Source organism: Ambystoma mexicanum, chromosome 5q (genome assembly GCF_040938575.1).
Source record: "Ambystoma mexicanum isolate Mex_15411 chromosome 5q, UKY_AmexF1_1, whole genome shotgun sequence".
Lineage (NCBI taxonomy): Eukaryota > Metazoa > Chordata > Amphibia > Caudata > Ambystomatidae > Ambystoma > Ambystoma mexicanum.
This window is the reverse complement of record NC_090933.1, coordinates 634,307,029-634,333,964: the sequence shown is the minus strand read 5'-3', so window position 1 is coordinate 634,333,964 and position 26,936 is coordinate 634,307,029. Positions and strand designations below refer to the sequence as shown.

At 49.3% G+C, this 26,936-nt stretch overlaps 1 protein-coding gene across 2 annotated transcripts in view; it reads right to left on the bottom strand.

Annotated features, from left to right (window-relative positions):
- Positions 1-26,936, bottom strand: part of CHD7 (chromodomain helicase DNA binding protein 7) — a 1,412,705-nt gene that overhangs the window by 782,212 nt on the left and 603,557 nt on the right. For both annotated transcript variants that reach the window (XM_069621097.1, XM_069621098.1), the window contains exon 4: positions 17,068-17,206. In XM_069621097.1, coding sequence (XP_069477198.1) covers positions 17,068-17,206 — 139 coding nt within the window. The remainder of the gene's footprint in view (positions 1-17,067; positions 17,207-26,936) is intronic.

Below are 26,936 nucleotides of genomic sequence, written 5' to 3'. Positions count from 1 at the left end.
CCTAAGGGTCGAACACCGGGGAGGTGGGAGAAGACCTTACCTGATCTTGAATCCAGTCCTCCTGTGCTTTCAGGCCCGACTTCCATTGAAGACACCACCGAGGATCAGAAAGAGGGTTCCAGGTGCAAATCAACCAGGGCTGAGTGGCGTCCCCGTGGATATCAGGTGAGCGTAACAGTCGCGCCTAGAAACACGTGTGTACAGGGGCATTATAAATTACTTATGACATATATAAATTTTAGCCTGCACCTCTGGTCGAAAGCTAGTGGCTTTCACCCATGGCCTGGCGCCGCAAAACCGTGCTGTGTGCCATTTGCCTAAAGCCACAATGTGCTGCGTACACTGAGGTATCAATCATGTGGTCGGAGACCGCCTCACCATCAGACTATGGCCTTAGCCTCCACCTGGAAATCATCTGGCAGGTGTTTTAGTAGGCGAGATACTCTGAGCCAACGTTCTCTGGCCATCATGGTCATGGCGTTTCTGGCCCTTACATCCAAGCATGCTGCTGCTGAGACCTTCCTACCCATTGCCTCTAGTTTGCATCCATCCTAGCTGTGAGAGGGGGGCCGGGTATTGTAGCATTTGTCTCACTGCTACTGTGAAAACAGAGTCCAGCTTAGGGTGACCTCTTGGGCACAATGGTGCTGAATCGGGAGACATTTCTTCTCTTGCCTTGCCACCAGTGCTGTTGCGGAAAGCGGGGTGGCAAGCAGCTTTTCTCCAGATTCCCAATGTGTGTGTGTCCGGATTCTCTTGTCCCTATGCTCGTAGAGGATTGATGTTTTCCCTTCTGTGGCTACTTGAATCTTGTACATTTGCACCGACTTTGCGATTGTAGAGTGAAAAGAGACCATATCATCGGGAGGGGAGGCTCCCCCTGGAGAGTTACGCTTTTTCTGCTTTGCGATGACCGATTCCCAATTATTTGCATCGGGTGCATTGTGTGTCAATTCACCGTTGTCTGGTTCCTCTCACGTGTATCCGTGTCTGGAAACTCCCTGAAAGGATCACCCGGTTCCCTCGGGTCTTCTGTGGGCTCATCAGGCCATTCAGAGGCTGCGATAATAGATGGCGCTCTGGGTTCTCAGGTCCTTTGAGGTGAGGAGCGTGGTGGGGAAGGAGAAAGTCTTCTCTAGAGTCTGTGACCCACTCTACTTTGATCGGTACCTCTGGTGACTGCTAACAGGCGATCGCTGTCTATGTGGCGAATGGTAAAGGATGCAAACCCTGGGGGCCCTGCTAGTGGCGCTGCCTGCCGGAGACCTGCTTCGTGAGGGTTTCCCTTTATCTAGCCCTGGTTGGTGTGAGGAACCCAAAGGTGTCTCACTTACTAGTCCCCCAGGGATCTGTCATCCAGGTGGCCAGGACACAGCCATCGATATTGGATCCAGTTCCTGGGGGTGGACCAGTGGGTGAAGATCACCTGGGTGAGGGGTCTTTGGGGAATGGAAGTGGGGTACCAAGGGTAGAGACGCTGTATCCCCTTCCCTGTAATACCTTTTTCCCCATCCTACCCTGTAGGATATTTACAAGCTCTACCACCCCACCCCCTCCCCCTTTCCCATACAAATACTTTCTTATACAGTAACAGACAACGGACTAACACCAGAGCCATTTACCCAACATGTCCCAACACACCGGTCAGACAATTGACAACCACGCACACCTGATGCCCCTTTACCTTCCCGGTGGGGATAAAAGGCAGAGCACGAAAGCACACTTTGAGCAAGGCCGGACGCACGAGGAAACAGCTGCACCAAACCTGCAGTTCAAAGGGAGGAGAAGGGCGGGGAGACCTGGAACGACAAAGTGGGGGTGGGATTACCCTTGCCTTTCTCAACTCATACATACGAAGCCTCCGAAAGGGAGTTACAGCTGCTGTGCAGAGCAGCAGTCGTTAATGGTACACGGGGGCCTCCCGCATTGAAAACGCACGTCGAGAGGCAAGCTGGCTACCGTGGTACTATCCTTGACTCCAGAGATCAAAGAAGCCAACAGGTTCAGCACAGCTGGTGAGTCGGTGGACGCTGATGGAAAACCAAACTGTGCTGAGCCCAAGGTTGCAAGTAGCAACATTTATAACGCAAGGAATTTGAAATAGTAATAACTTGTGTGTGTTTGAACTTTAAAGAAAGCCTATTTCAGGTCCAGGTGCAGAGGGGTCTGGTGCCACATGGGCGCTCATTCGAAAGAGACTGATTGGGACCTGTTTTGAAACTACAAGAACCAGAATGCCTGGGGAATGAGGGGGTGGCAAGAGGATTCGGGAGTGGTCAGTGGTCCTACAAGGGTCATGTCACATCCCTTGTACAATCGAAAGTCCTGACCAGTTGCTAGGGGAAAGGAACCACGTTTTCCGATAAGATTGTGAACTGTGGAATAAGGCAAGTGTGAACCCTAAAATAACGCCATTAGAGCTGCATTAAACATACCCAAACAAAACCACATCTCCACCAAGAGGAACATCCACTGGTTACCAGTCCAAGATAGAATCAACTTTAACATACTAATGCTCACCCACAAGTGCATCTCCAACAAAGCACCTCTATACCCAAGCAACCTCATTTGCAAAGCTTATTCTAACAGACCCACACGCTCCCAGTATACCAACCTCTTAGTCATCCCCAAATTCAGAAAATAGAAAGCAGGTGGAGCAAGCTTCCCTAACATAGCCCCTAAACGTTGGAATGCCCCCTGCGACCAACCTCAGAAATGACACCTCGTTCTGGTCCTTCAGAAAAAGCCTAAAACACTTTCCTGTTCAACAATGACCTTATGCAGTAACTACTATGCCCCAAGATTGTCTCTAGATTACCAACTGCATGATCCACATCTACTAACTGCTCACATGTTATATACTTGTATGTATTTACCCTGCAAAATGGGCAACCTGTAACCACTAAGTTGGACTAAGTACCTGTAACCAAATTCGAAATCTTTCTGTAACAGCGACCAGCTGCCTCCGGGCTTGAAGCGCTTTATAAATGTACAAATAAAATAATCCTGACAGAGGGGGTGCCGAAAAAAAGCTAGCAGAAGGAAAACCCTGCTTTCTGATAAAATTGAGCAAGTCATGAACTGTGTTATAAAGGTACATGAACTGTGTTAAAGAAAGGCTGTAGCGAATCAGACGGAGGAAGGCCCAAGTTCCAAGGAGGATCTTTGCCCCTAGGACCTCCCTCTGCTGGGCTACGAGCAATCGCCCAGGTAAAAAACCAACAAAGGAACTTTTCTTTTGTTTGTTGTGGTGACTCAGGCAGCCTTCTAAGGCAAGAGACTTTGTCAGGAATGAGACTTAGCCTCTGAATGTTTTGATATTGTTGAAATGGCACTGTGAACCTTGTGCAGGCTGTGCTCATAAGTCCTGCCTTTTCCCGTGCTTAAAATGTGGGTAAGGGAGACCCAGCCATACCATCCTGTCCACCAATGAAGCACCCTTCATTGGAGCTTGCTTCTCAATCAGCCTGGTTGAGGTTGAAGGTGCAGTCTTCGAAGATTCACCTAAAGACATATGCCTGCTTTCTAGATTTGGCAAGCCTCTTCTGGGTCTGTCCTCCAGAGTCTGCTTGGAGAAAGTGACAGATTTTGCAGGACTGGATTTCATGAGGCTAGAGGCAATAAATGCAATATTTGTGAGGGTCTCTAATGAAAGTAACCCTTACACCACATTTACTACAGTCCCTCAAGAGGGAAGGTCTTCTCCTTGGCAGCCTGCATTTCAGACTCTGCCATGAGGTGATAGTTAAACAGGCCAACAGAATGTATTGGAGGGAAAAAAGAGTGACCTGAGCACAGGAACACCCAGCCAGCGAAGTCACAGTCCCAATGAAGGGAAAAATTACTTTGGGTAGAATATAAAATGATTTTAGATGTGTAGCATAGTTTTTATATATTTTATAATTATTTAAATTACCGAAGATTGCCAGTCTGACGATGGGGAATATTCAGGCATTGAATCTATAAAAGAGCAAATGCTGGAGAAATTGGGGTTCAAAGAGAAGTACTTCTGTGCAGCGTCGGCTAGGCATCAGGGCGACCGGGTGCACAATCACTTTGTTGCCTTGTCAGACCTCCTTAGCGTCGATCAGGCTGAGTGATGTACTTTCACTACTAATAAACAATGCTCAGACAGGGTTTATCAACAAACTAGTAGCATAAGATATCGCGAGTGTGACTGGCTGCTAGCGCTCAGGACAAACTCAATTTCATCATTAAATGCTCACTGCGCTTTTGTAGTATGTCCTGAGATTACCTGGCGGTGCTGCTGGAAGAATATGGGTATGGCCCAAATTTCTCCAGATATATTATGGCAAAATTTCAGCTCCCCTCCACAAGGGTCAAGGTAAATTGTCAATCGTCGTACCAAATTACTCTTGAGAAGGGCACCAGGCAGGGATGCCCTTTATCCCCTAGTGTTCGCTTTAGCCATAGAGTCTCTGGCCTACAGGATCTGCATGCACCCACATATCAAAGGGTTCAGAGGCATAAACCACAAAGTAGCATCATATGCGGACGATGTCTTAAACTTACTAACAGACCCGGTGTTGCCTTTCCCAGAATTAGTGGCATTGCTAGGCGAGTTTGGACCAATATCAGGTTTCTATACAAATCCAAAAATTGATTGGTTTAACTAAACTGAGGCGCCTGAAATCAGAGCTTGATTCCCGTTCCCCTGGGCTGACCGCAAGATTTCTCACCTGGGTGTTGGCATCACGCCTCAATATGATACCTGATGGCAGCAAATATCCCCCTACTATGGAAAGAGGCTAAAGAAATGTTAAAGGGATGGGACTTACAAGATATCTCCTTGATGGGCCAGATGAATGCCTCTAAAATGACACTGCTCCCTAAATTGCTCCATTTTCCAATCACTTCCATTCCGGGCCACAATGCACGAGCTCCTAGCCTAGACCTTCAAAAGAAAATTGGGAAATGTATGTGTGGAGACATAAGCCCCCCCCCCACCACCTGCCCTCTTGGGTCTCACAAAGGTTTCAACTTGGGACCAAGGGGAAAGGAGGTTTTAAGGTCCCTTCTATACACCGGTATTTCTGCACCGCCCAGCTGGCCCCTATGTTAGATTGGGCCACTGAAGAGAACCCCAAAATGAAAAACAATGGAACAAGCCAGTTCATCCATCCAGCTTTCTCATCTTTCTCACCTTTTGTTTCTCCCGAGAAGGATCTGGAACTCTGTTCCAAGCCTCCAGGTTACCACTGATGTCACCCTGTAACGTTTGGACAAGGCATGTAGTCAGCGAGACATTTGATCTGGGTTGGAGCCTCTTTCCCCCGTTTTCCGTAATCCTGACTTTATGCCAGGATTGAACAGTAGGGCCTTCAGGAGTTGGGAAACACTAGGTACTCTGAAACAGACGATGGGGCCCCCCCTCATTTGAGTGCAAGGAAAAGTTTAATCTACAAGAAACAGTGCTTTTGCTACTCCCAAATACACCACTGTATCACTAATAGTGGAGTGAAGTCTGCCGGATCTCCGCCCCCACGGTTTTAGAACTTCTAGTAAGGGATGGGCAAGAATCCCAGAAACTTTTGTCGTGTTTCTACTTGCCGGATCACATAACCCCTGATTAGAAACGTCCATACAAGATTAAATGGGAGCAGGAGTTGGTAGGGACATCTCGGAGGAGTCCTGGCAGCACATTTGGACCAGGGTGCATACAAGCTCTTGTTGCACCCAGGTAAACGAGAGAGCACTGAAAATCTGCTTTTGCTGGTACTTGACCTTTCTGAGACTACACAAGATTCACCCCGACTATTCAGACATTTGCTGGCATGCATATGGCCAACTGGGTGATCTAGCTCATATGTGGTGGATTTGCCCAATTATGGAAACATACTGGGAGGAGATTTTCTCAAAAAGCAAAGACGTAACGGGTAGGCTTCACCAGATGTGCCCGCTTACTTTGATTCTGGGCAATGTTACAGATACCGATGTCTATCCTATGGCCGGACTTCAGGCAGAGTTAATAAAATCACCTTCTGATAGCAGCGAGATTAAATTGTGCTGAACAGATTCCCTTTTCATAAACTCCACTCCGAAAGCATAGTGTGTAGATGTGCATCCACCAGTGGCAGTGAGCATGTTCGGAGGTCACATGTGCCCATTTAACAGCTGCAGCAACAGCCAAGTCTTTGCAGCACAGGGGCTGCATTTAAGATATGCACCACTGTACCCAAACCATGATAATAATTAGTCCAGGCCGGTGGCAGGTAAACTCTAAAGGCAAACTATGCCTAGGTTAAGGCATTGTGCACGTTACTACTCATGATCATTGCAGCCACATTCAATTTGATATCACACGTGCCAGCTCTTGTGAGCCAGCACAAATTTAGAGTGTGATGTGTATTCTGGCCAGACATAGCCTCCCAACTGAAAGGAACATGAATGGCGATGCCTCTGAGGGTAGATAACACATTCAGGCAGAGACAGCAGCACCACAGGCAGCTGTCCTGGTCACAGGCATCAAAGGATCACACCCATTCAAAGGGGCCTCACACCAAGGTGCATTTCTAAAGGACTTTTGATCCTAGTCAGAGAAGGGCAGGGTTAGAGTAGACAGTAAGACTCTGTGAAGTGGAGGAAGACCATTTCATTCATATTGTGCAGACCTAAATCATAACAAATGATAGAGAGAAGAACTTTGCAAAGGACATGTTTAAGAGAAATGTAATTCAATAAAACAAGATCAAAAGAAATATTCAGGTGAGTAAAATCAATCATAATAAGATCCATATCAGAGAAGATTTCAATAATTTCCTGAAATTAAATTAAGATTTTGCTGTGCGAATAGGGGGTTAGTAAAGAATTCCAGAAAGTCGAGCAACAAATGGAGAATGCCCACTTTTTAGTTTGAGCTTGGTCTTCCACCATCTCGTTTCTCTCTGCCCTTCACCTTCCTGTCCCCTCCACTTCCTCTAGGGCAAAGCACGTTGGGTGTGATGTCAGAAGAGCAAAGTCCACTTCTTTGAAGAACAAGGATTGGATCACTAAGGCAGACTAACTTAAATCCAATCACCTGCGAACTTAATTTCAAAAGAAGGGATCTCCCACCACTGAGTCAGACAGACATCAACAGGAGAATGCATTGGACCTCTGTAGGGAGAGTTCATCTCTATAAAGTCCTACATCAATGAGGTGAAGTCAGGTGTCCGAGGCAGAGGCGAGCTGTCTCATAACCATCCCCAGGGACAATTGGGGATGAACTGCTGCTAAAACCTGCCTCACCGCATTGTAGAACTCGAAGTTGTGGACCAGCCTTGCTAGTGCTTGGGAGAAAAAGGACCAAGCCTAATTCTTGTGCCACTGGATTGGGACACAGAGCAACCAGAGGACCAAGACAGCAAGGTAACCTGTGTTCCCACTGAAGCAATTAGGTGTGATTCGAGACTGGTCAACATCTTGCGAAACTCAAAGGATCCTACACAGCTGCTGTTGGCACTACCTCCGCGAACCGCTGCCCCACCCGTTTACTGCTGCAGAACACTAGCCAAGTGCATCGTTGCCTCGGCTCAAACTAGATGCTCATAATTGCATCTGCCACCTTCAAACCGCCAGCATCCGTGCTGCCCGATTGCCATTGCCAGTTGAACCGACCCGGTTAGCCATTCGAGCCGACCATCAAACTCTGCATCGAGATGCCCAAATCGCACTGTGTATCCAGGCACCAGCATCTTTGCCGTTGAACTTACCTTGGTGGCCCTTTTTAGCCACAGCTCCTCAAGCACTATTGAACCGATTCAGCAGGACCACACATAAAGTCTTAAGCATCTTTGCATTCAAACCGATGCTTGTTATTATAATTCGGCCCCTTCTGAAGTATTCTGTTACAAACAAAGCAAGCACCTGTTTGAACCCAGCTCTACACATCCTCCCGCCAAGAACATCTTGACTGCAGCTCCCAAACTGCATCCTCAAAACAGTTAGCCGTCACACTGGATCAGCTGAGCAAGTTGTTGCCTCGGCTCAAACCTAAAGCACATTGTTGCACCCTCAGTCTTCGAACCACCTCTTCAAACCACAAGTATCTTCGCTGAAGATCATCAGGTGACGACAAGACCCTATAAATACTTTCAAACCGCAATCTTCTAACCCTGTACTCGAGCCGAGCAACTCGACCACAAACCCAGTCATCAGCCGCTTCATTACAGAACAGACACTGCAGTTAGTTCGAACAACTAAGGGCCAACTAACTTTAGCTTGATGCCTGCTGGCAGTTTGGAACAAGGCTGATGACCTAGTCAAACTACTGCAACAGCACTCCAAAAGCCTGGTTAAACTGTTGAACCGCCAAGCAGCCTGAGACGGTACCATTGACTCTAAACTGCCTCTTTGGTCTCGTTTGGGCCCACAAGACTGGTTACAGCACTAAATCCCTTGTTAGCTTAAACAAACTTGTCCTTTTACAAGAACATTGTGGTTTTCACTTACCTTACACTCATGATTCATTATCTGGAGTGCTGCATTGTGCCATCTTCGCCTATTCTCTACTCTTTCCTCAGGGGTGGGTTGTGTGTAGTGTTTCTGTAACGCTCACCTGATTCCCGTAGAGGCGCCGGTCTTGACTGGGCGTATACCGTATCTTCAAAGGTGATGTGTAACACACGGCTGGCTCTTTGGGCTGGACCTCTGTGCACTGTATGTCTGACTCGAAGGGTAAGATGTCTGCAGATAGAAAATATGGGATTAAGGAACTGGGTTATTGAATGTCTCTCTCTTCTTCCCTTTCTCTTCTCCTGTAGAACCCCAAAGGTTAACGCTCTCACCTTAGGTAAGTGAACGCTGTGCTCTCCATCTGCCTCGGGGCAGGGTGCTGTAACCAGTTTCTTCACTGGATAAGGGGAGCAGGCCTCTTGACTTCAGAGGACTGCTGTCCGTCGTTTACTGCACGAACGGTAAGTTTCGAGTAATTCTAATGTCTTTAAAGTCTTTAGTAATGATGTCTCTTGTTTTGCAGGGTTCCGGCGATGGCGGATGACGGGCTGAAGTGAGTTGAAGATGGAGCCCGTGTGATGAATAGAAGCGCCTGGAAGCACGTAAGTAAGCGCTTGTTGCCTGCTTCACGATGCGCTCTAACTGTCTTTTTATTTTGCAGGTACAAGTTCGGAGCGGCTGCAGGGTGCCGGAATACCCACTGGGTTAGAGGTGGAAAGGAGTAATGGCACGTGAGGATTAAAGTTCCCCAATGTCTTTAAACGCACCTTGTTTTGTCTTTCAGATGCGGGATGCAGCGCCGAAGGCCTCCGGAGCGTGCAAAGAGTTGGCAAGCTTTTGTCTTTCAGATGCCGGAATGCAGTGTGAAGACCTCTGGAGCGCACGAAGAGTAGGTAAGCCTTTGTCTTTCAGATGCCGGAATGCAGCGCGAGGCGTTGGTGACAGCCGATGGACCAGGTAAGTGAAGAGCTGTCACTGAAGACCGTAATGCTAACCTGTTCTTTCTTGTCTTTATAGGTGTTGCTGAAGACTGGATTCAGGATGGTAAGCCTTTTTCCTTAGGCCCAGGATCAGATGCAGAAGACACGATGAGCGTTCTGCTGCAGAGGATGCAGAATAACGCAAAGCAAGATTCATCCATTGGGTGTGGTTTAAATAGCCTCCTGTAGTGCTTAGGTGTCTCCTTCCACAGCCACGCCTAGGTAAGAAAAGAGTTCCTGCTTTCCAGAAGAGTTCCAGTGTTCTGAATCTAGGGAGTGGCTCCTGCCCCACCCAACAGGAAAAGTAGTTCCAAACAGAAGAGGATCAGAGGTTCAACTGGCAGGCAAGTAAGCAGCATGGTCTGCTGCAGGTAAGTCCACCCAAGCATTATGAGCCCGGCGCTTCCAGCGCTGGGACTGGGCATATTTATGAGCCTGGTGCCACTGGGTCCAAAAGGTCCCAATTGGGACTGGTTGGCACTCGGAACCTGGGTTATGGATCTGCTTCCAAGGGAGTTGGGAAAACCCTGACCTTTTGGAAGCAGAGATCATGACAGTTTCTCTATTTTTCAGATGGTGCGTTTTTTTAAAGTATACCTACTTTTCATAGAACCTTGATTTGACATTACCTTTATTTTGGACTGATTCAAATTCACACCCATCTTGAAAGTTAAGCTTTCCCTTGGCCACCACTACCACAAAAAGCAAACAAGGTGTATCTCTTAACTGTGCCCATTTTACCTTTATGATTGCAGTAGGCTCTTGGTTTGTAGCAATGTGAGGGGGCATTTTAGCCCCCACTCGTCCATGTAGTTCTGCAGAGAAAATTCAATTAATCAGTCAAGGAGTACAACAGAGCCACAACCAGCATGTGTATGGACCGTATCCCTCACCCGAATGCTTTCATGAATGTTATTTGTGATGATCCTTCTGATGCCGTCACTTCTCCTCGGAGCGAAGCCCCTTTCTATGAGGCTAAGGAGGCGAGGCAGCTAACTGATAGTCGCCCTACGGGTGGTGATATGCGGGAGGATCTCATGGGAAGGAACCCCATCCTGAGTACAAGGACGGGAGTCTGGGATACTACCCCTTTATCTCCCAACCAAAAAGGGTGATAACACCAAACCCTTCCGTACATATGAAAAAAATCTGAGACCGTGCGTTACTGTAATGTGTCAGACAGTACAACTATTAGAAGTACTGGGACGAAGAACTCAATGCTACAACCAAACCTGAAAAGTGTTTGACCAGATGTTGTCAATCGAGCTGACATTACGCTGGGGCAGTCCCAACTACTTAAGCTTAACAGTAAGGAAGGACAAGGAGCGTGACATCCAGAAGGAGGCGAGCTAGGAGGCGACCAAGTTATAAATCAGGATTTCGAAGGCTGTGTCGAAGCAGCGGTGTGAAGTGCCAAGAACTAAGAGGGGTGCCTTTTTATTCCCACAGTGCCAACCAATAGTATTTTACGACTTTTATACACAGCCAAATGTGTTTTTTCTTAGGGTCCAGGGTGCGGTTTTCTCAAAGGTGTCTTACTACTGTTTTTCCACTGCCACAATATATTTTTCCACGTTAGGACCGAGGTTTGAGGCTTTTGCGTTGTGAATAGCAGTACAGCTACAATATGCCTGCTCCCGCCATGTATCAGCTCCAAGATCAGCGGGCCAACTGGCGCACCAGAAACACACCCTCTGCCCTGGTCAGACCTCACCCTTATTTGCTACTAACTCCCATACATCCTAGCACTAATGCGAGGATGTGTCCCAGCCACCTTTCTAGCCGAAACACCCCCTACAGCACTGCCCTGCCAAAAACTCCTTCCTGGGTTTCCCGGGTTGCCTTTAGAACACTCTACCCTCCTCCAGACACTCCACTCTTGGAACCCCTCCACTCCATTCCATTCCCACATGCGTCCTCCAACTACGCAATAACACTGCTCCGATCCACGCTTTGCATCTCTAAACACTAAGTGCAATACTGCCCTGCCACACCCCTGCCAGTTCAGCAGTCACTCAAATCCTCACCCACAAGGCCCCAGATGCTGCAAAACACCTAAACAGACTGTCTCCCAGGCTATATTGAGCACACTACCCCCTACTTCACACACAGAACCATGACAACCCCCTGGGCACCTACACCAGTGGTGCCTCCCCGATTCCACCAAACCCAGTAAAATCAATCCCCAACCTTCTAAATAGCCCACCTGGCACACACGCCAAGCCCCAAACCACAAACGCCTCCAGAAGACCATCAACAGCTCTGTGTAGCACTCCTAGAAGACAGCATTCAGAGTTGGAATTTACTAGGCAACCTATTCCAAGACTTAAACCCACACCACCCATTGTACACCACATAATTCACATCCACTGTCTCAGCTCACCCTCAAACTAGGGACTCCAATACATACCCCTGCACAAACTCATTCCCAATAACCACTACACTCACCTCTATCCAGAGGCCTGCCACCACCCCAGCCCCTTTATATACCAACTATGCATAAAGCCACCTACACCGGAAACCTTCAGCAACCACTTAGTAACACCTCGCCTTGAAACGCATCTCAGACCTGCCACCAAATCCCACCTTCCGAATCCAGTAAATAAAACACAAGCCATCCACCAGACCACCCCCATCAGGCCTCCATCTTTTCACTACAGCTATCATCGCCTCAACCTTCACCCTCCCTCACATAAACATCCTTTCATACCCCTGTACCTACAATCCCTTCCCCTCATCCCGCAAGTTCGCGCTTGGTATTTACTCGCCCTTAACTCAAACTAATCAGCGGCCTTCAGTGCATTCTGATTTAACGCCAAATCTGTTGCTAAAAATCACCACAACATTTACGACCTTCTCGCATCGGAGGGCCCAGATAAATTATGCACATGAAGACTTCCCGCCAGACAGTTATCTTATTGTGCATAACAGGACCAGCAGGGCAGGTGGCATAGCCATACTCTACAAACCCTCCATCTTGCACGCAAAGCAACAAGCCTGCTACGCAGACTGAATAGCTTGTGATAACATTTCAGGTCACCCCCTCGCACACTCACAGCTTCATGCTCATATACAGAGCCCCAAGATACAAAAGATATGCAGACTCCGATAGTGACTCACTAGCAGCCACAATCGTCTCCCCACCCCCTACTCACATTACATGGGGACTGCAATATCTGGTTTAAAATCCCACTCAACCCTAAAGCTACTGGACAACCTAGAAACCCTACATCTAGCACTAGTGTCAGACCCTACATACGCTTGACAAAGCAATTTCTGATCTTGCAGACTACCTTCTGACCTCCCTGACCTGCACAACCCTCCACTCGTGTCAGATCTCCATCTCCCACTTCAATTGCTGGCCATCTGAATCTCACCACCCCTCACCCGACTCAGATCCTTTTCGAATAGAAAAGGCTTCGCCGCCCCCAAAAATTTCACCACTGCTATTAAAATTTTTAAAACTCAGAACCACACCGTATAACAGATGGCACGCAGACCTTTTAACGTCAAACAGATTAGCATACACCTCCCAGCATGGGGCTTACTGGGCAGAAACATGCTAAGCCAAATAAAAATTGACTTGCATAGAATCATCTACGTGCCTAACCCCTCCAGGGGCCTCCACAAGCTCATATTTGAATTCTACGAACCAGCATGCACCACCTCCACTCCCATCCATATGCACACCCTCTCAGACCACTTCCACACCATAACCCTAGAATTAAACAGCACCATTGCCTCGAAAATAGCTTTGCTTACGCCTCGGGACATCAGTAAAACCCTCCATCCCCGGCTTGCTCTTCTCCGCCTTCTCTCCACTCTCCCACCCTGAATTTATCAAGCTACTAACAAACCGCCATGCCCCAGGATATCACAGCCCCCCCCCCCCTTTTAAAGAAATCCTGACATCCACCTGTGCCGGCGACTTCACAAGATCTGTCAAACATTTCACTTCCCACGCTTTCACAGCAGAATTCAAAACCTCCTACATCAAGCCCCTCTTCAAAAAAACTCATACTCTACCCCCACCAATTACAGACTCATCGCAAACAACTGATTTAGGTTATGTCACTTGGCATTTATATAGCGCTCTATACATGACTGGTATGACCTCAAAGCGCTGGTAGGTTGAACGGCCTCGGCAACCGTAGTTCTGGTCAGTAGAGAGATAATGTCGAAGGGTGCGTGGGTGCACCAGATGTGTGCAGCTGATTTAATTGCCGGATGGAAGCTGCATCCTAGCGTTAGGTGTACTGCTGAAGATATCAGTTTGATGTGTACAGTCTGGGGAGTGGACACCTAGACTGGGTTCTGGCTGCGTTAGGCCTGAAGGACACATATGTGAGCAACTAGGCCGGAATGTGCTCAGTTAGCTATATTTTATTAGAGTGATGAGGTGTTCATGGGGTGTGTTCGAATGTGAACAGCTAGGCCGAATTAATCAGGGGTATAGGTGTGTTCTAGTTGAATGATGGTGTATAGAAGAGAGTAAGCGTAGTGATGTGATGTTCTCTTTAAAGCGCCCGAGACCTTGCACATAAACAGGATGGGAAGGGACAGAGTGACACACAGACAGGGGGATGCGGATATGAAGCGTGGGATAAGCCAAAATTTCCATCTAGAAGCGACTCCGGCTAACGTTCACAATCCTGTCAGGGTCTGGTGCAGGCTAATGTTCACAATTCTAATAAAGTGCGGAAGTGGCATTGCTAACATTCAGAATCCCATCCAGGCCAAGCGCAGGCCAACATTCACAAATCTACCAAGTGCGGCATTGCCAACATTCACAATCCCATCAAGATGTTACGCAGGATACAGTTTACAAATCTAACTATTATAGCTAAACTGACCGAGCAGCAAACTCGCAACAATGCCAGTTCACACAATCGAACCAGATTAGGGACACTGCCCGATCTGGCTTCAGACCCCTACAAGGAACTGATTTGTGCCCAATTTCCTTCTGGGATGATCTTAATGGCCTCAGAAGGCTGCACCGCCCTAATCCTACTCGATCTCTGCAGCCTTCGCCACCATTGACCACATTGGCCGTGAGGTATCAACCCCAAGCATCAGGCCCCGAGCCGAGGTGTCTACGTGATGAGCCGCAGCCTCCAGGAGATCCTGGGCCAAGACCCTGGCATCGGAAAGGCCTCCTTTGAAGTCTTCCAGCTTCTCGACCGGGATGTGCTCCTCAAACTCAGACAGACCTTTCCACATCCGCATGTTAGCTCCCACCAATATCAATTTGGCATTGGCCTGCCTGAGCTGCAAGGCCGAGTTGGCGATTTTCCGCCCGAGGGAGTCGAGGAGCTTGTCCTCCTTTCCCAGAACCTGAGTAGCCGTCGTGGAAGAGGATGCTGCAGGCCTGGACTGCAAAGTGGACGCAGCCACCACTGTGGAGGAGGGAGGCGGACAAGACGACAGGGCCACCTCTTCCTCAGAATGCAGCCTGTACCTCGCGTCAATTTTATTGACAAAAAAGTCCCGAGTGTGGCTTTTCCCAAACTCTTCGGATCTCGGCCAGTACGTCCTTCTGCAAGAACAGGCCGGTACGCTCCAAGGGAGACAGGGTGAATGCCCCAGAAAGCACGCCCTCCTGCGGAGCGGGTGCCTCAGGCACCGGAACATCTAAGAAACTCCTCATGTCCAGTACCCGGTCATGAAAGGCTGATAGATCGGGGAAGGTCCTCGTTGTCCTGATCGCCTTGAGGGTCATCTGACAGGTCAGGATCCGGCTGAGCCGTGTCAGGCACTGCCTTGTCCACTGGGGACAATGGAGGCAAAGGCGGGAGAGCAGGGGGGAGGAGAGGGGCACCACGGGCAAGGAAGGCGCCGGCGGAACCACCAGAGGAACAGGTGGAGCCGGAAGCGCCGGTGGACATATCTCCTTGAAAAGCCCTTTGAAATATTCCCTCGTGGGGTCGGTGCGCATAAGTGCTTGAAATTTACCGAAAAAGGTATCCTAAGGAGATTGTTTCAGGACCTGAGGAGGCCTCTCATGAGGTGGACAAATCCAGGGACGTAACGGGGAAGGGTGCCACACCGGCCCCTCCACCGACGTATCCACATAAATCAAAGGAGCTGCCCCCACGGGCAACGAAACATTGTGCGGAAGAGGCATCCGGGTGTTCCAATCATAAACCGGCCAGTAAGGATGCGCACAGGGGACCTTAGGTTCACCCGAGAGACCGAGCCCTACAACAGAAGCCGATGGCGTAGTTGTAGGGGTAGCACCTAAAATGGCGGCCGTGGCAGGAACGGGCGCCATTTTGTCCTCATCTGAGGGGAGTTGCGGCACGTGAGGAAGTGAGGCAGGGGTCCCCGTCGATGATCCGGGGTCTTAATCTTAGCCTTAACATAAGGAACCTCGGCCGAGCCGGTACTACGAGGCCTGGAATATTTTTGTGACATGCCAACTGAGCCTTCAAAGGAAGGACCTCGGCACTGCCGGTAAAAGAAGAACCTTGCTTCTTTGCCCCCTCAACAGATCAGGTGTCACCACAAGAGCGGGAACAGTGCGCTTTCACCGACAAAGCCTTGACTGGCCTCTCAACTGTTGGTAGCTTTAGCCTCTGTACGAGGGACCTCAGACCCAGGCCCGGTAACAGCCTTTTATGCATGGGCCTCGAACCTCCGTTCGATAACTACAAGCCCAGCCAAGGCCTCGGGGCGCACCCTGGTTTTGTTTTTGAGGGAAGCCGACAGACCTCAGAGCGAGCTCTGGTACTCCACGACTCAGAACTAAGTCTACAAACAGCCCCCACAGGAGGGGCCTCGGAGCATACTCCGGTGTTCACAGGCCCCTTACGGAAAGCCTCGGAGAAAACGCCGGTAGAATTATTAGGCCCAACCGGCACCTCAGGGCGAACCCCGGTAACAGAGCGATCAACGCCCCTCCCAGACCGAGAGGAACCCGGGAAGGTATCCCCCGGCCGGGGTGCTCTGAAAAGTAAAGAACTTACCGGGCGGTTTTTCTTCTCGTCGATGAATGCTCGAAAATGCGAAGGAGGAGTTTGTCGGAACACCTCCTCCCACCGCTCCAACCGACGTTGAAGTGCCCGGACTGAAAGGGAGTCACAGTAAAAACAGGAGTCCCAACGGTGTTCCAGACCCAAACACTCTAAAGAGGATGGGGATCCACCCTCGCGAAGCGACGGTGACACGATGAACAATCTGGAAAGTCTAATTTGAAAGACAGACACACTAGTAAACGAACGCCAGCGAGAGCCAAAGAGGAAAAAAGGGAAGAAAACCTTCTGAGGATGCAAGTGCGTCCAGCGGAGAAAAGGACTGATGGGTGATGCGTGGGGCGGAGCCAAAGTGGGCGGGGTTACGGCCACGTGCCAGGCCCCGCGCAGGAAAGAGGGACACATTTTTGAAAAAAATTTTGATGCTTTTTACAAAGTGCTCTGGTCCCGTCCCACAGGACGGAGAGATGTCCCACAAGTATGGAGGAAAGGGGACGGGACGTAGGAGTAGTGTAGTTTCGTTTCAATCACTAAACGAGTGGTGCAACAGAACTTAAGTGACTTTCTGAAATGCGTGGATACTATGTTAGCACTTAAGACCAACAGTATTGTCAGATTTGCTGAGGTTCTCGCAAAAGGTCTGTCAAGAAAGAAAGTTTTACCTGAACTCCAGATTCATCCTCATCCTCTGGGGAATGTGGTGGTGGTGGTGTCTTTTCCAATTCTGTACTTTCAACTCCTTCTGGCTTTTCCTTGTTGAGTTTTTTCTTTGAGGCACTGGTTTCCGAATCAGGCTTGTTTCTGAAATGCAAGTAATTTTTTTTAGAGGTTAAAAATGTGAGAAATAGATTACTTTGCAATACGTTAGTTAAGAAGCCCAAACAGCAACCCTGATGAAACGAAACCAAAAGATGTGGTACCATGTTGAGCCTACAGGTTTGTGTCGTCAGTGCAACAACCAATGGTCCCTTTACCTTAAAATGCATCATTTCCAATTGTCCCACCTTACAGTAATAAAGTGTGGTTCAAATTTCTATGGCTAATAAGTGCCTTTTTCCTTGTTCGATATACACGTGCTGGCTCATCTGATAGTATAATGGTAAAGGGCTGAACTAGGCAGTGCATGCCACATAACCAGAATTACTTATAAGTAATAGTTTACAAATTACAAGACAGGACATCTTAAAATACAGAACTCATTCGCCATCTGCATGTTTGTTTACACAGCAAGCACAGAATACAGATAGTGTTTAAAGATAGCTTAGCCTGCACTAAGCACATATACAAATGGGGCTCACAACAAATTAAAAAACACGTTACTTTTCCGCAAACCTATTGAAACCCATGAGCCAGATTTGCACAAGCACAACATAAAGCAATACTGGGACTGCACCACAGAACCCACCAAAACCACTAAAATTCCCTTTTTATATACCTAAACTTTATCAGTTCTAACTGCTCCACTGGGTGCCCTTCTGCTCTCTGTGGGTGGTTCTGGCAAGGGCCTCTTCTCACACTAAACTACCTGCATAGGGACGGAACCTTTTCCCATTAGGGAATTTGCATGTACACATTCTCTTTTCCTTCAATTCCTTTGCCCTGTCTGCTCATTTGGCAAAATAACTGGCTCATTGTTACTCAACTTAACTGAAACAATTGTCAGCTCACTGCTTTCTCAACATGCCCTTTGCAATCTCCTATGTGTTTGAACCCTTTCACATTCACCCGAGAACATTGCTCTACTAAAAGGTAAGGTGCAGTAAACACTTCTAAGGTAATTTTAAGTAGGGGGTGCCTGGGCACTACATACTACTGGCCTTGGTATGATCTCAGATTAATGGGTGTTCCGCCTGTGATTAAAAACACTTGAGGATTACCCCTTTTGTGTTATCATAGCCCACACAATATCCTTCAAATTTCTTTATTCTTCATTAAAAATATTGCCTGTAACCCTTTTGGGATAAGACAGTATCTTTGAGCATGAATCCCTTCAATCACAAAAAAACAACCCATTTTCCTCACTCCTATTTGGTAAAGTCACTAGTCTGCTTGTGGAAACCCTGTCGTGCCATTTCACGTAAAACAGTCAAAATTCAGTAATGTACAGGCTTTGGCATGTAATCTTGAACTGGTCCTTGTGTAATAAGACCCAAATCTGTGTAGACATTTTGTAAAACTATCTTTGGTCCCTTTAGCAAACATTCAAGGGCCTAAAATATAAATTCACACCCTGATTGGGCAATTAAAGTTACTCACCATAGTGACTGGAGCACTCAGTCCCCTTTCCTCCATCCTTGTGTTCGTCCCCCAACATGGGGACAGTACTGGAACCCTTGGCAGTGACAAATTCAGCTTCCCCTTTGAATTTAGAATAGCGTGCGGGGCGTGGCCTGGCCTCTGACGTGGGACTGCCCCGCCGAGGCCCTGCCCTCTGGTGCCTCACCTCAGTCACCTTTGAACAAATCAGACACTTAGATACCTGGATACGCCTATTACACTGTTAAGGATTTCAATCGGGCGACATGCACACCTTGGTCTCGACCTAGTATGTAGCGCCTTACCGAGGTGCTTTTCTCCTTATTTATGAGTATTCAATTTTGGTATGATACACCACACATATCACACCCCTTTTTCAAATACTGCGGGTCACAATGGACCATGAACCAGGATGGTTGGTCAAATGCAATATTTATTTATTCAAAATTCAAAAGTCGTCACACTTTTTAATATGGGGCAGCAATCACCAATGCGGTGATAGTTACAATGAGAATGTGCACAATGCACTGGGTTTGACTTTTTAGTGGAGCATATACACAGCACAGCAGAATAGGAGCCCTTTGATTTAGGACAGATGGCACCCAAGTTAGAATTTCCCCCTGCAATGTTCCCTCAACCTGCCAATCAATTCTGAGTGGATACAAAGGAGCCGCAGGTACTCAGGAATGAGAAACTGAAAACTGAATCTAAATCGGACCTTCCCTCCCCAAATGAGAGAGAAAACTGATTTTAAACCCCTTGCAATGCGGTGAAATGACGCTCTGAAATTGATAAAACAATAATGAATGTGTGTTGAAAACCTTGAAGCAAATATGATTCCTTACTAAAGCAACAATGCAAAGATACCAACAATCACAAACAATGGATTACCAAAAGCATACAGTTCAGAAAGGAGTGGAACGTTTAAAACAGATTGCAGTCAAATAACACGTTTAAAACATACACTGTGAGACCACCATGGGGCGTAGAATTGATGGTCGCATAAACCACTGTCTCCCTTTTTGAGCCCGAAAAATGTCACATTTTTGAGCTATGCGAGGAGAGAGGACTACCTAACGAAGTGGCGAGCGGCACCAGGAAACGGCTGTGCAACAGTAGATGCAACATCGGGAATGGTGCAGTGGAGATGCAGAAATTTGCACGATCGCCGAGACCCCCAGTGCAGCGAAAGAAGAGTGCAGGCTGGGGAAGGAAAATGGCACCCGTGGCAGACACCACGCACCTTTGAAACTACGGCGCATCACACTTCAATGAAACCCACAAGGCTGTAGCAGAGAGCGCAGTGGGGGACGGACGTAAGGTGGAAGATTAACCCAACTCCTACTTGTGCCCGGCTCTGGGTAAGTCGAGGAGCGCCACCACCCATTCTCAGGCCATTTGGCTGCCCACCTCCATGGTGGGTTGGCCCCCCAAGTGACAGTACTAGAGCAATGGGTGGGGGGAAGCGCAGTAGGCCTCCAGCAAAAACAGACTTGGGAATACCAGAGCAGGATGGCGGTTTTCCGTTGAAGTGTCTCAGTTTTTGATCGAGGATTAAGGGCCTATCCTCACACACATTTACACCTCCAAATCCTGAGGCCCAGGCAACACCAGCTCCTCACCAGACCAGAGGATGATCGAATTTTGAAATCAGGAGGTGATAACCCATGTGCAACAGAGAAACGGAGACACAATCACAGGAACCCGGGGTTCGGGTTTCACACCGAACACCTGTGAATAGCCTCTGGCCCTCCCCCCCCCCGACCCAGGCAAACATCAGCGGCCCATCATCACCAACTTCCTGACACGCATGTAACTATGAGGGCTAACAGCCACCATCCAACCCCCGGTGGGGGTGCCTGAGCCACTCACAGTGCCCGGCAGGGAAAAATCCAAATACTACGAAGGCCGTATCGCAGTGAACTGCGTCTGCTCCAAAGGAGTCCAGCAGAGGGGCTAGGGAGGGAGAAACGGATGACAGGGAGTGGGGTCACAAGGATCGAAGGAGAATAAAGTAGTTTCATTGGTGCAATTTCACTGGACTAAGAATCACCGAAGTAGCTGCAGTGCAGAGTGTAAGTACCACCACTGAAGATTGAGCACAGCAAAAGAAGGCAAGAGAAGCACGACCCCCCTAGTCCATTGGCTTTTATTGCAGTAACAGGAGTCTAAAGGCTCCGCCGGGGTCAAGGCTGGATCCGCGCACCCTGGCTACCTTGCACAAGTTTACCCAATACAACTATGGAAGCAGAGGAAGTCTAAAGCTCCTCTGACATTCCAGGCAACGACTGCGATAGTGCATGCAAATCAGACATTCGCCTTCTCCTCTGTGCAATCAGGTCAATGAAAAACAGCCTCACAGAAACGGTCTCGGACTTACAAAGATGGCGAAAGTTGAAGATCGCTTAGAGGCAGTCGAGAGTAACCAGCAATCGGGAGACATCACCATGCAATGTCCACGCTCGGTCCTCGTTAAATGCCACTATTATTTACAGAGTAAAGACATTCTGCAGAAGGCAAGAGTGAGACAATAGAATTTCGGGGGTCGAAAGTAAGGCTCTACCAAGACCTTTCAGCAATGACACTAGCGAAAAGAAGAGGATGTCGTCCCCTCACGTGTTGGCTGCAGGAGAAGGGAGTTAGGTACTGATGGGGCCACCCCTTTTCCCTCACATTCGAGTACAACAGAGAAGAGTTCAGGATAACCTCTGTGGAAGAAGCTGAGCAAGCTCGCCATCACTCCAAGGCCCTGCTGCAAGTTCAGACTGACAGTCGGCGAGTGCCTACGGGCCCGCATTGAAAATTGGCCAGTAAGCCCCCAAGATGGGGCCGAGCACAACTGAAGTGGAAATACAAACGATGTGGAAATAGAAACGATTAAATACTCCCTAGGGAGTCTGCGTCGCTCTCTCTAGCTGGGTTATGTTATGGAAATCTGTCTCCCCCGAAATCAGACACTGCAAAGTTCTGGTGCAGTCTGCCAGCTGTTGTCTAACAGAATGAATCCCAAGTTTTGTTAACCTCCAGGTGTACACTAAACAATGTTCTTTATTTATACACAAGTTGTTTCCACCTCGCACAAATGTTATAGTTCTAATTAGGGCCCGCAGAGGGGTCCTCCCAGAGTAGCCCTTATTGATGTAGCGCGTCTTTCTTTTTCTCAAATGAGAACGCTCTCGGTAGCATCTTGTACGGGGGGGGCACCACTCATCCAAGACAGTTGTTCTAAAATACTTTAAGATTCTGCGCGCATACCCCCCCCCACCCCCGCCCCAGCATCACTGCGACTAAGCTACCACCTCGCCGCAAAGATTAGGGGTCAAACACTGCAACTCTTGAGACAATGGGCCAGAACTTGCTATTCTCCCAAGTAGGCATGGCTCGCTCCGATAGCATAGTCTTCGGTTCCCTAAACGTGAAAGGCTTGAACTCCCCGCAGAAAAGGTCAATGCTAGCACGACAGTTTGATCAATCCAAACTGGACGTCCTTTTTATACAAGAGTCAAAATACACTAGTGGGGGAGAGTAACCAGGTTATAGTGACCACCTTACTCCTAGTCCATAGTCCCCTTCCCTCCATACTTGTGAGAAATCCCTCCATCATGTGGGACGGGACCGGAGCACTTTGTAAAAAGCATCCAAAAAATGTTGCAAACATTTTTTAGTCCTTCCTTTCTTTCTGCGCGGGGCCCGGCACGCGGCCGTAACCCCGCCCATCTCGGCTCAGCCCTGCGCATCGCCCATCAGTCCTTTTCCATCGCCAGGTCTGAGACCTCTTAGCAATAACAGAGGAACCTTATCAGAGGGGACGGCGGGCGGGCGTATGGAGGAAAGGGGACTATGGACTAGGAGTAAGGTGGTCACTATGGTGAGTAACCTGGTTATACTCCTACATCCCGTCACCTTTCCTCCATACTTGTGGGAGATTCCCAAGCACTCCTTACAGGAACTATGGGTGGATGGAAAATCCCTTACTGAAAAAGGTTCTTCAGCACAGCCTGACCAAACTGAGCATCAGATCTTGAGCTCATGTCGAGACAATGGTTATAAAAAGCAGATGGGGAGGCCCAAGTAGCCCCCTTTGCGGTGGTCTCCCAAGGGACATTTCTGTAAGGCAACCGCGACTGCCTTGCCCCGCACCAGGTGTGCATGAATACCTTTAGGAGGCTTTAGCCCTTGGACGGCTTAAGACTCCGTAATGCAGGCAGCGATCCATCGAGAGATAGTTGCCTTAGAGGCCTGCTTACCTTGTGGATTACCAAAGGTCACAAACAGTTGAGAACTCCTAAGCTCGGATGTTCTGTCCAGATAGAACTTAAGAGCCCTTCTAACATCAAGGCAATGCAGAACCCTTTCTGCCTCTGAGGCGGGGTTCGAAAAAAAGACAAGCAGGGAGATTGACTGGTTCAGATGAAACTCAGAGACCACATTCGACAGGAATGTAGGATTTGTCCGTAGGACCACCTTTTCCTTGTGAAAGACCAAGAAGGGACGCTCCACCGACAAAGCCTGGAGCTCACTCACACGCCTTGCTGAAGTAACGGCGACCAAAAAGGACACCTTCCACGACAGGTGTTTCAGGTCCACCGTGGCCATTGGTTTGAAAGGTCTATGGCACGCCGCCGTCAGGACCACATTTAGATCCCAAGACGGGTGCGGACTACGAATCGGAGGATAAAGGCGCAACAAACCTACAAAATGCCTCTTAACCACTGGGTTAGACGGAGTAAGAGCATTGGTCCATAGATAGGTAGGCGGAAAACGCCAAAAGATAAGTTCTGCATGAAAGAATGTGAACGCCCGGCTCTGCTAAGTGGCATACAAAGGGCAGTACAGTATCAATTGTAGCCCCTCCCACCCCCGCCTTGGGTCCAACTGCTTGTTTAAACACCAATAACAGAACCTGAACTCGGGCACCATGCGCCAAGCTGAGCGATTGTGGGGAGGGGTGCCACAGCTGCTGTTCCCCCTGGTGAAGATCAGGGGTCACCAGTAACCTGATTGGCGGATACACTGACACGTGTTGAAGTTCTGAGAACCAAAACCTGGCTGGCTACCATGGGGCTAAGAGTAGAAGAGAACTGTTCACCGAGTTCTTGAATTTGCAAATTGTCTGATGAACTTGAGGCAGAGGCGGGAAAGCATAAGCCCTCATGTTGTGCCATGGGATCTCGAGAGCATCGCCCAGAGAGGAGGCTCCCAGCACGCTTCTGGAGGCATACAGAGGAAGCTTCTTGTTTGCCGTCGTAGGGAAGAGGTCCACCTCCGGTGTGCCCCAACGCAGGAAAATCCATGAGAGGACCTCCGCCTTCAACTACCACTCATAGCTGATCATCGTCCGGCGGCTGAGGGCATCTGCCGTGACATTCAGCTGGCCCGGGATGTTTACTGCAAGTAGCCAGACAACCTGAAGAACCGCCCACACCCAAATCTGTATGGACAGGTCCATGTGAGGGGGGGGGGGGGCGGGACCTGCTTCCCCCTTGCTTGTTGATTTAATACATCGACACCACATTGTCTGTGCGGATACGGACCACTTTGCTGGCAATGATCGGTCTTAACGCCTTGAGCGCTAGGAAAATCGCCAGAAGCTCCAGATGATTTATGTGAAGGAGCTTGACCTGAGGCGACCAAAGATCCGAGACCTGAAGATCCAACATTGCACCCCATCCCAGAAGGGAGGAGTCCGTCATGACCGTTACCATCGGGGCTGGGTCTTGAAACCCCGCCCCTACCGACAGGTTGCTGAGAGACGACCACCAGTCCAGGTCTGCTCTCATGGAAGCCGGAATCGCTATCAGCTTGGAGTCTGGATCCACAGACAAGAGCCATCCGAGTCCGCCTCATTTTGAGAGGAAGAGCCAACACGCACGAGGCCATGAGGCCCAGAAGCCTCTGAAACCACCAGGCCGACATGCTCTCCAACTGCGCAAACATCTGTCACGCGGCCAACAGATCCGCCATTCGGTCCCAGGTCAAGTACACTCTGCAGTCGATCGTGTTCCAGTGAAAACCCAGGAAAATCAAATCCTGAGAGACCGTCATGGAAGATTTCTACCAGTTCACCGACAGCCCAAGGTAGAACAGGAGCTGGAGGAGAGACTGAAGATTGCAGGCATCTTTCAAAGGACACGGGCTGCGTAATGGATACCCTGCAGACAAAGATATGCCGCGATCACCGACATAATCTTCGTGAAGATACGCAGCGCCGAGCTGAGGCCAAAAGGAAGCACTCGAAACTGCAAGTGCTCCTCTCCCACAGAGAAGTGGAGATATCTCCTGTGTGGATTCCAAATCAGAATATGCATGTACGCATCCTGAAGGTCCACCACGCTGAGCCAATCACCCATCTTCAAGGAGGACCTTATCTGGCCGGGTGTGATCTTAAATTTCTCTTGGGGTAGGAAAAGATTGAACTGGCAAAGGTCTAGGATGGTGCGCAGGCCAGCCTGGTTGGGTTTGGGCACTGCAAACAGTCAGGAGTAGAAGCCCTCCCCTCGTTCCCCAAGGGGAACGGGTTCCACAGCTCTGAGATCCAGAAGTTTCTGAATCTCGGCTTTTAGGGAGGGCGACCCAGACTACTGGAAAGGAGGGTCGAAGGGTAGGATAGGGGGCAAGGGTAAGCGGAAGCCCGCCCGAGCGACTGACAAGACCCACCTGTCCTCGGTGATGGTCTGCCACGCCTCCCAATGAGACACAATGCGTCCTCCCACCGGGGTCTCGTGCGAGCGCGGAGATCCCTCATTTTTCAGGCTTTTCAGTGGTGTTACCACCTGAACCCGAGGAGGAGGCTGAGGAGCGGGAGAAAAACCGAGTCCGTTGCTGCCACCGGCGGATATTACCCGAAGGGGTATCCACTCAGATTTCAGGTCTAGAAAACCTCTAAACCCAGAAGAGGGACGGCTTTGCGACAACGGTCTCTGGGTTTTAAAAGGAGTTTTAACCAGGACGGACAAGGACTTAGCTGTCTGGAGTGCCGTCCTTCGTTTTGGTCAGCTCCACATCCGTTGTAGAATGAAAAAGCTCCTTGCCGTCAAACGGAGGGTCCAACACCTTGTCCTGCACCGCCTTTGAAAATTTGGTGGCATGCAACCACGCCTGTCTGGAGATATCAACTCCCAGCATAAGACCCGAGCCGAAGTGTCCACGTGATGAACCGCGGCCTCCAACAAATCCTGGGCCAAGACCGTGGCATCGGACAATCCCCGCCTTAAAGTCTTCCAGCTTCTCGACCGGAATGAACTCCTCGAACTCCGACAGACCTTTACACATCCTCATATTTGCCCCCGCTAACACCAGTTCTGCATTGGCCTGCCGGAGCTGCAAGGCAGAGGTAGCAACAATCTTCCTCCCAAGGGAGTCTAGGAGCTTGTCGTCCTTCCCCAGAACCTGATTAGCTGTCGCAGAATAGGCTGCTGCCGGCCTGGACTGTAAGGTGGCTGCAGCCACCACCATGGAAGAGGGGGCGGACAAGACGCCAGGGCCACCTCTTCCAAAGAATGCAGCCTGTATCGCGCATCCATTTTCGGATTGATGAAAAAAGTCCAGATTATGGCTTTACCCAGACCCTACGGACCTCGGCCAAAACGTCCATCTGCAAGAGCAGACGGGTATGCTCCAAAGGAGACAGGGTGAATGCCCCAGAAAGAAAGCACACCCTCCTGTGGAGCGGGTGCCTCGGGAACCGGAACATCCTTAAGACATGTCCAGTACCCGGTCATGAAAAGCTCCAATAGAGCAGTGCTGGTCCTCGTCCTGATCGCCCTGTCCACAGGTGACAATGGGGGCAATTGCGGGTGGAGCCGGAGGAGCAGGTAGGCATATCTCCCTAAAAAGACACTTTAAATATTCCCTCATGGGGTCGGTACGCATGAGTGTCTGAAATTTGCTGAAAAAAAGCATCCTCCGGAGACTGTTGGAGCTCCGGAAGAGGCCTCATGATGAGGATAATTCCAGGGATGCAAAGGGGAGGATTGCCACACAGGTCCATCCCACGAAGTGTCCACAAAAATCAAAGGTGCCAACCCCACAGGCAAAGAAACATTGCGCGGACGGGGCATCCGAGCGTTCCAGTCAGACTGGGCGAAACGGATGTGCACAAGGGATTTTATGTTCACCCATAGAACCAAGCCCTACACCCGAGGCCGAAGGCCTAGTTGTAGGGGAAGCACCCAAAATGGCCGCCGTGGTCGTGGTGGAAACGGCCGCCATTTTGCCATCACCTGAGTGGAACTGCGGCACGTGAGAAATGAGGCAGGGGTACCCGTCGATGGAT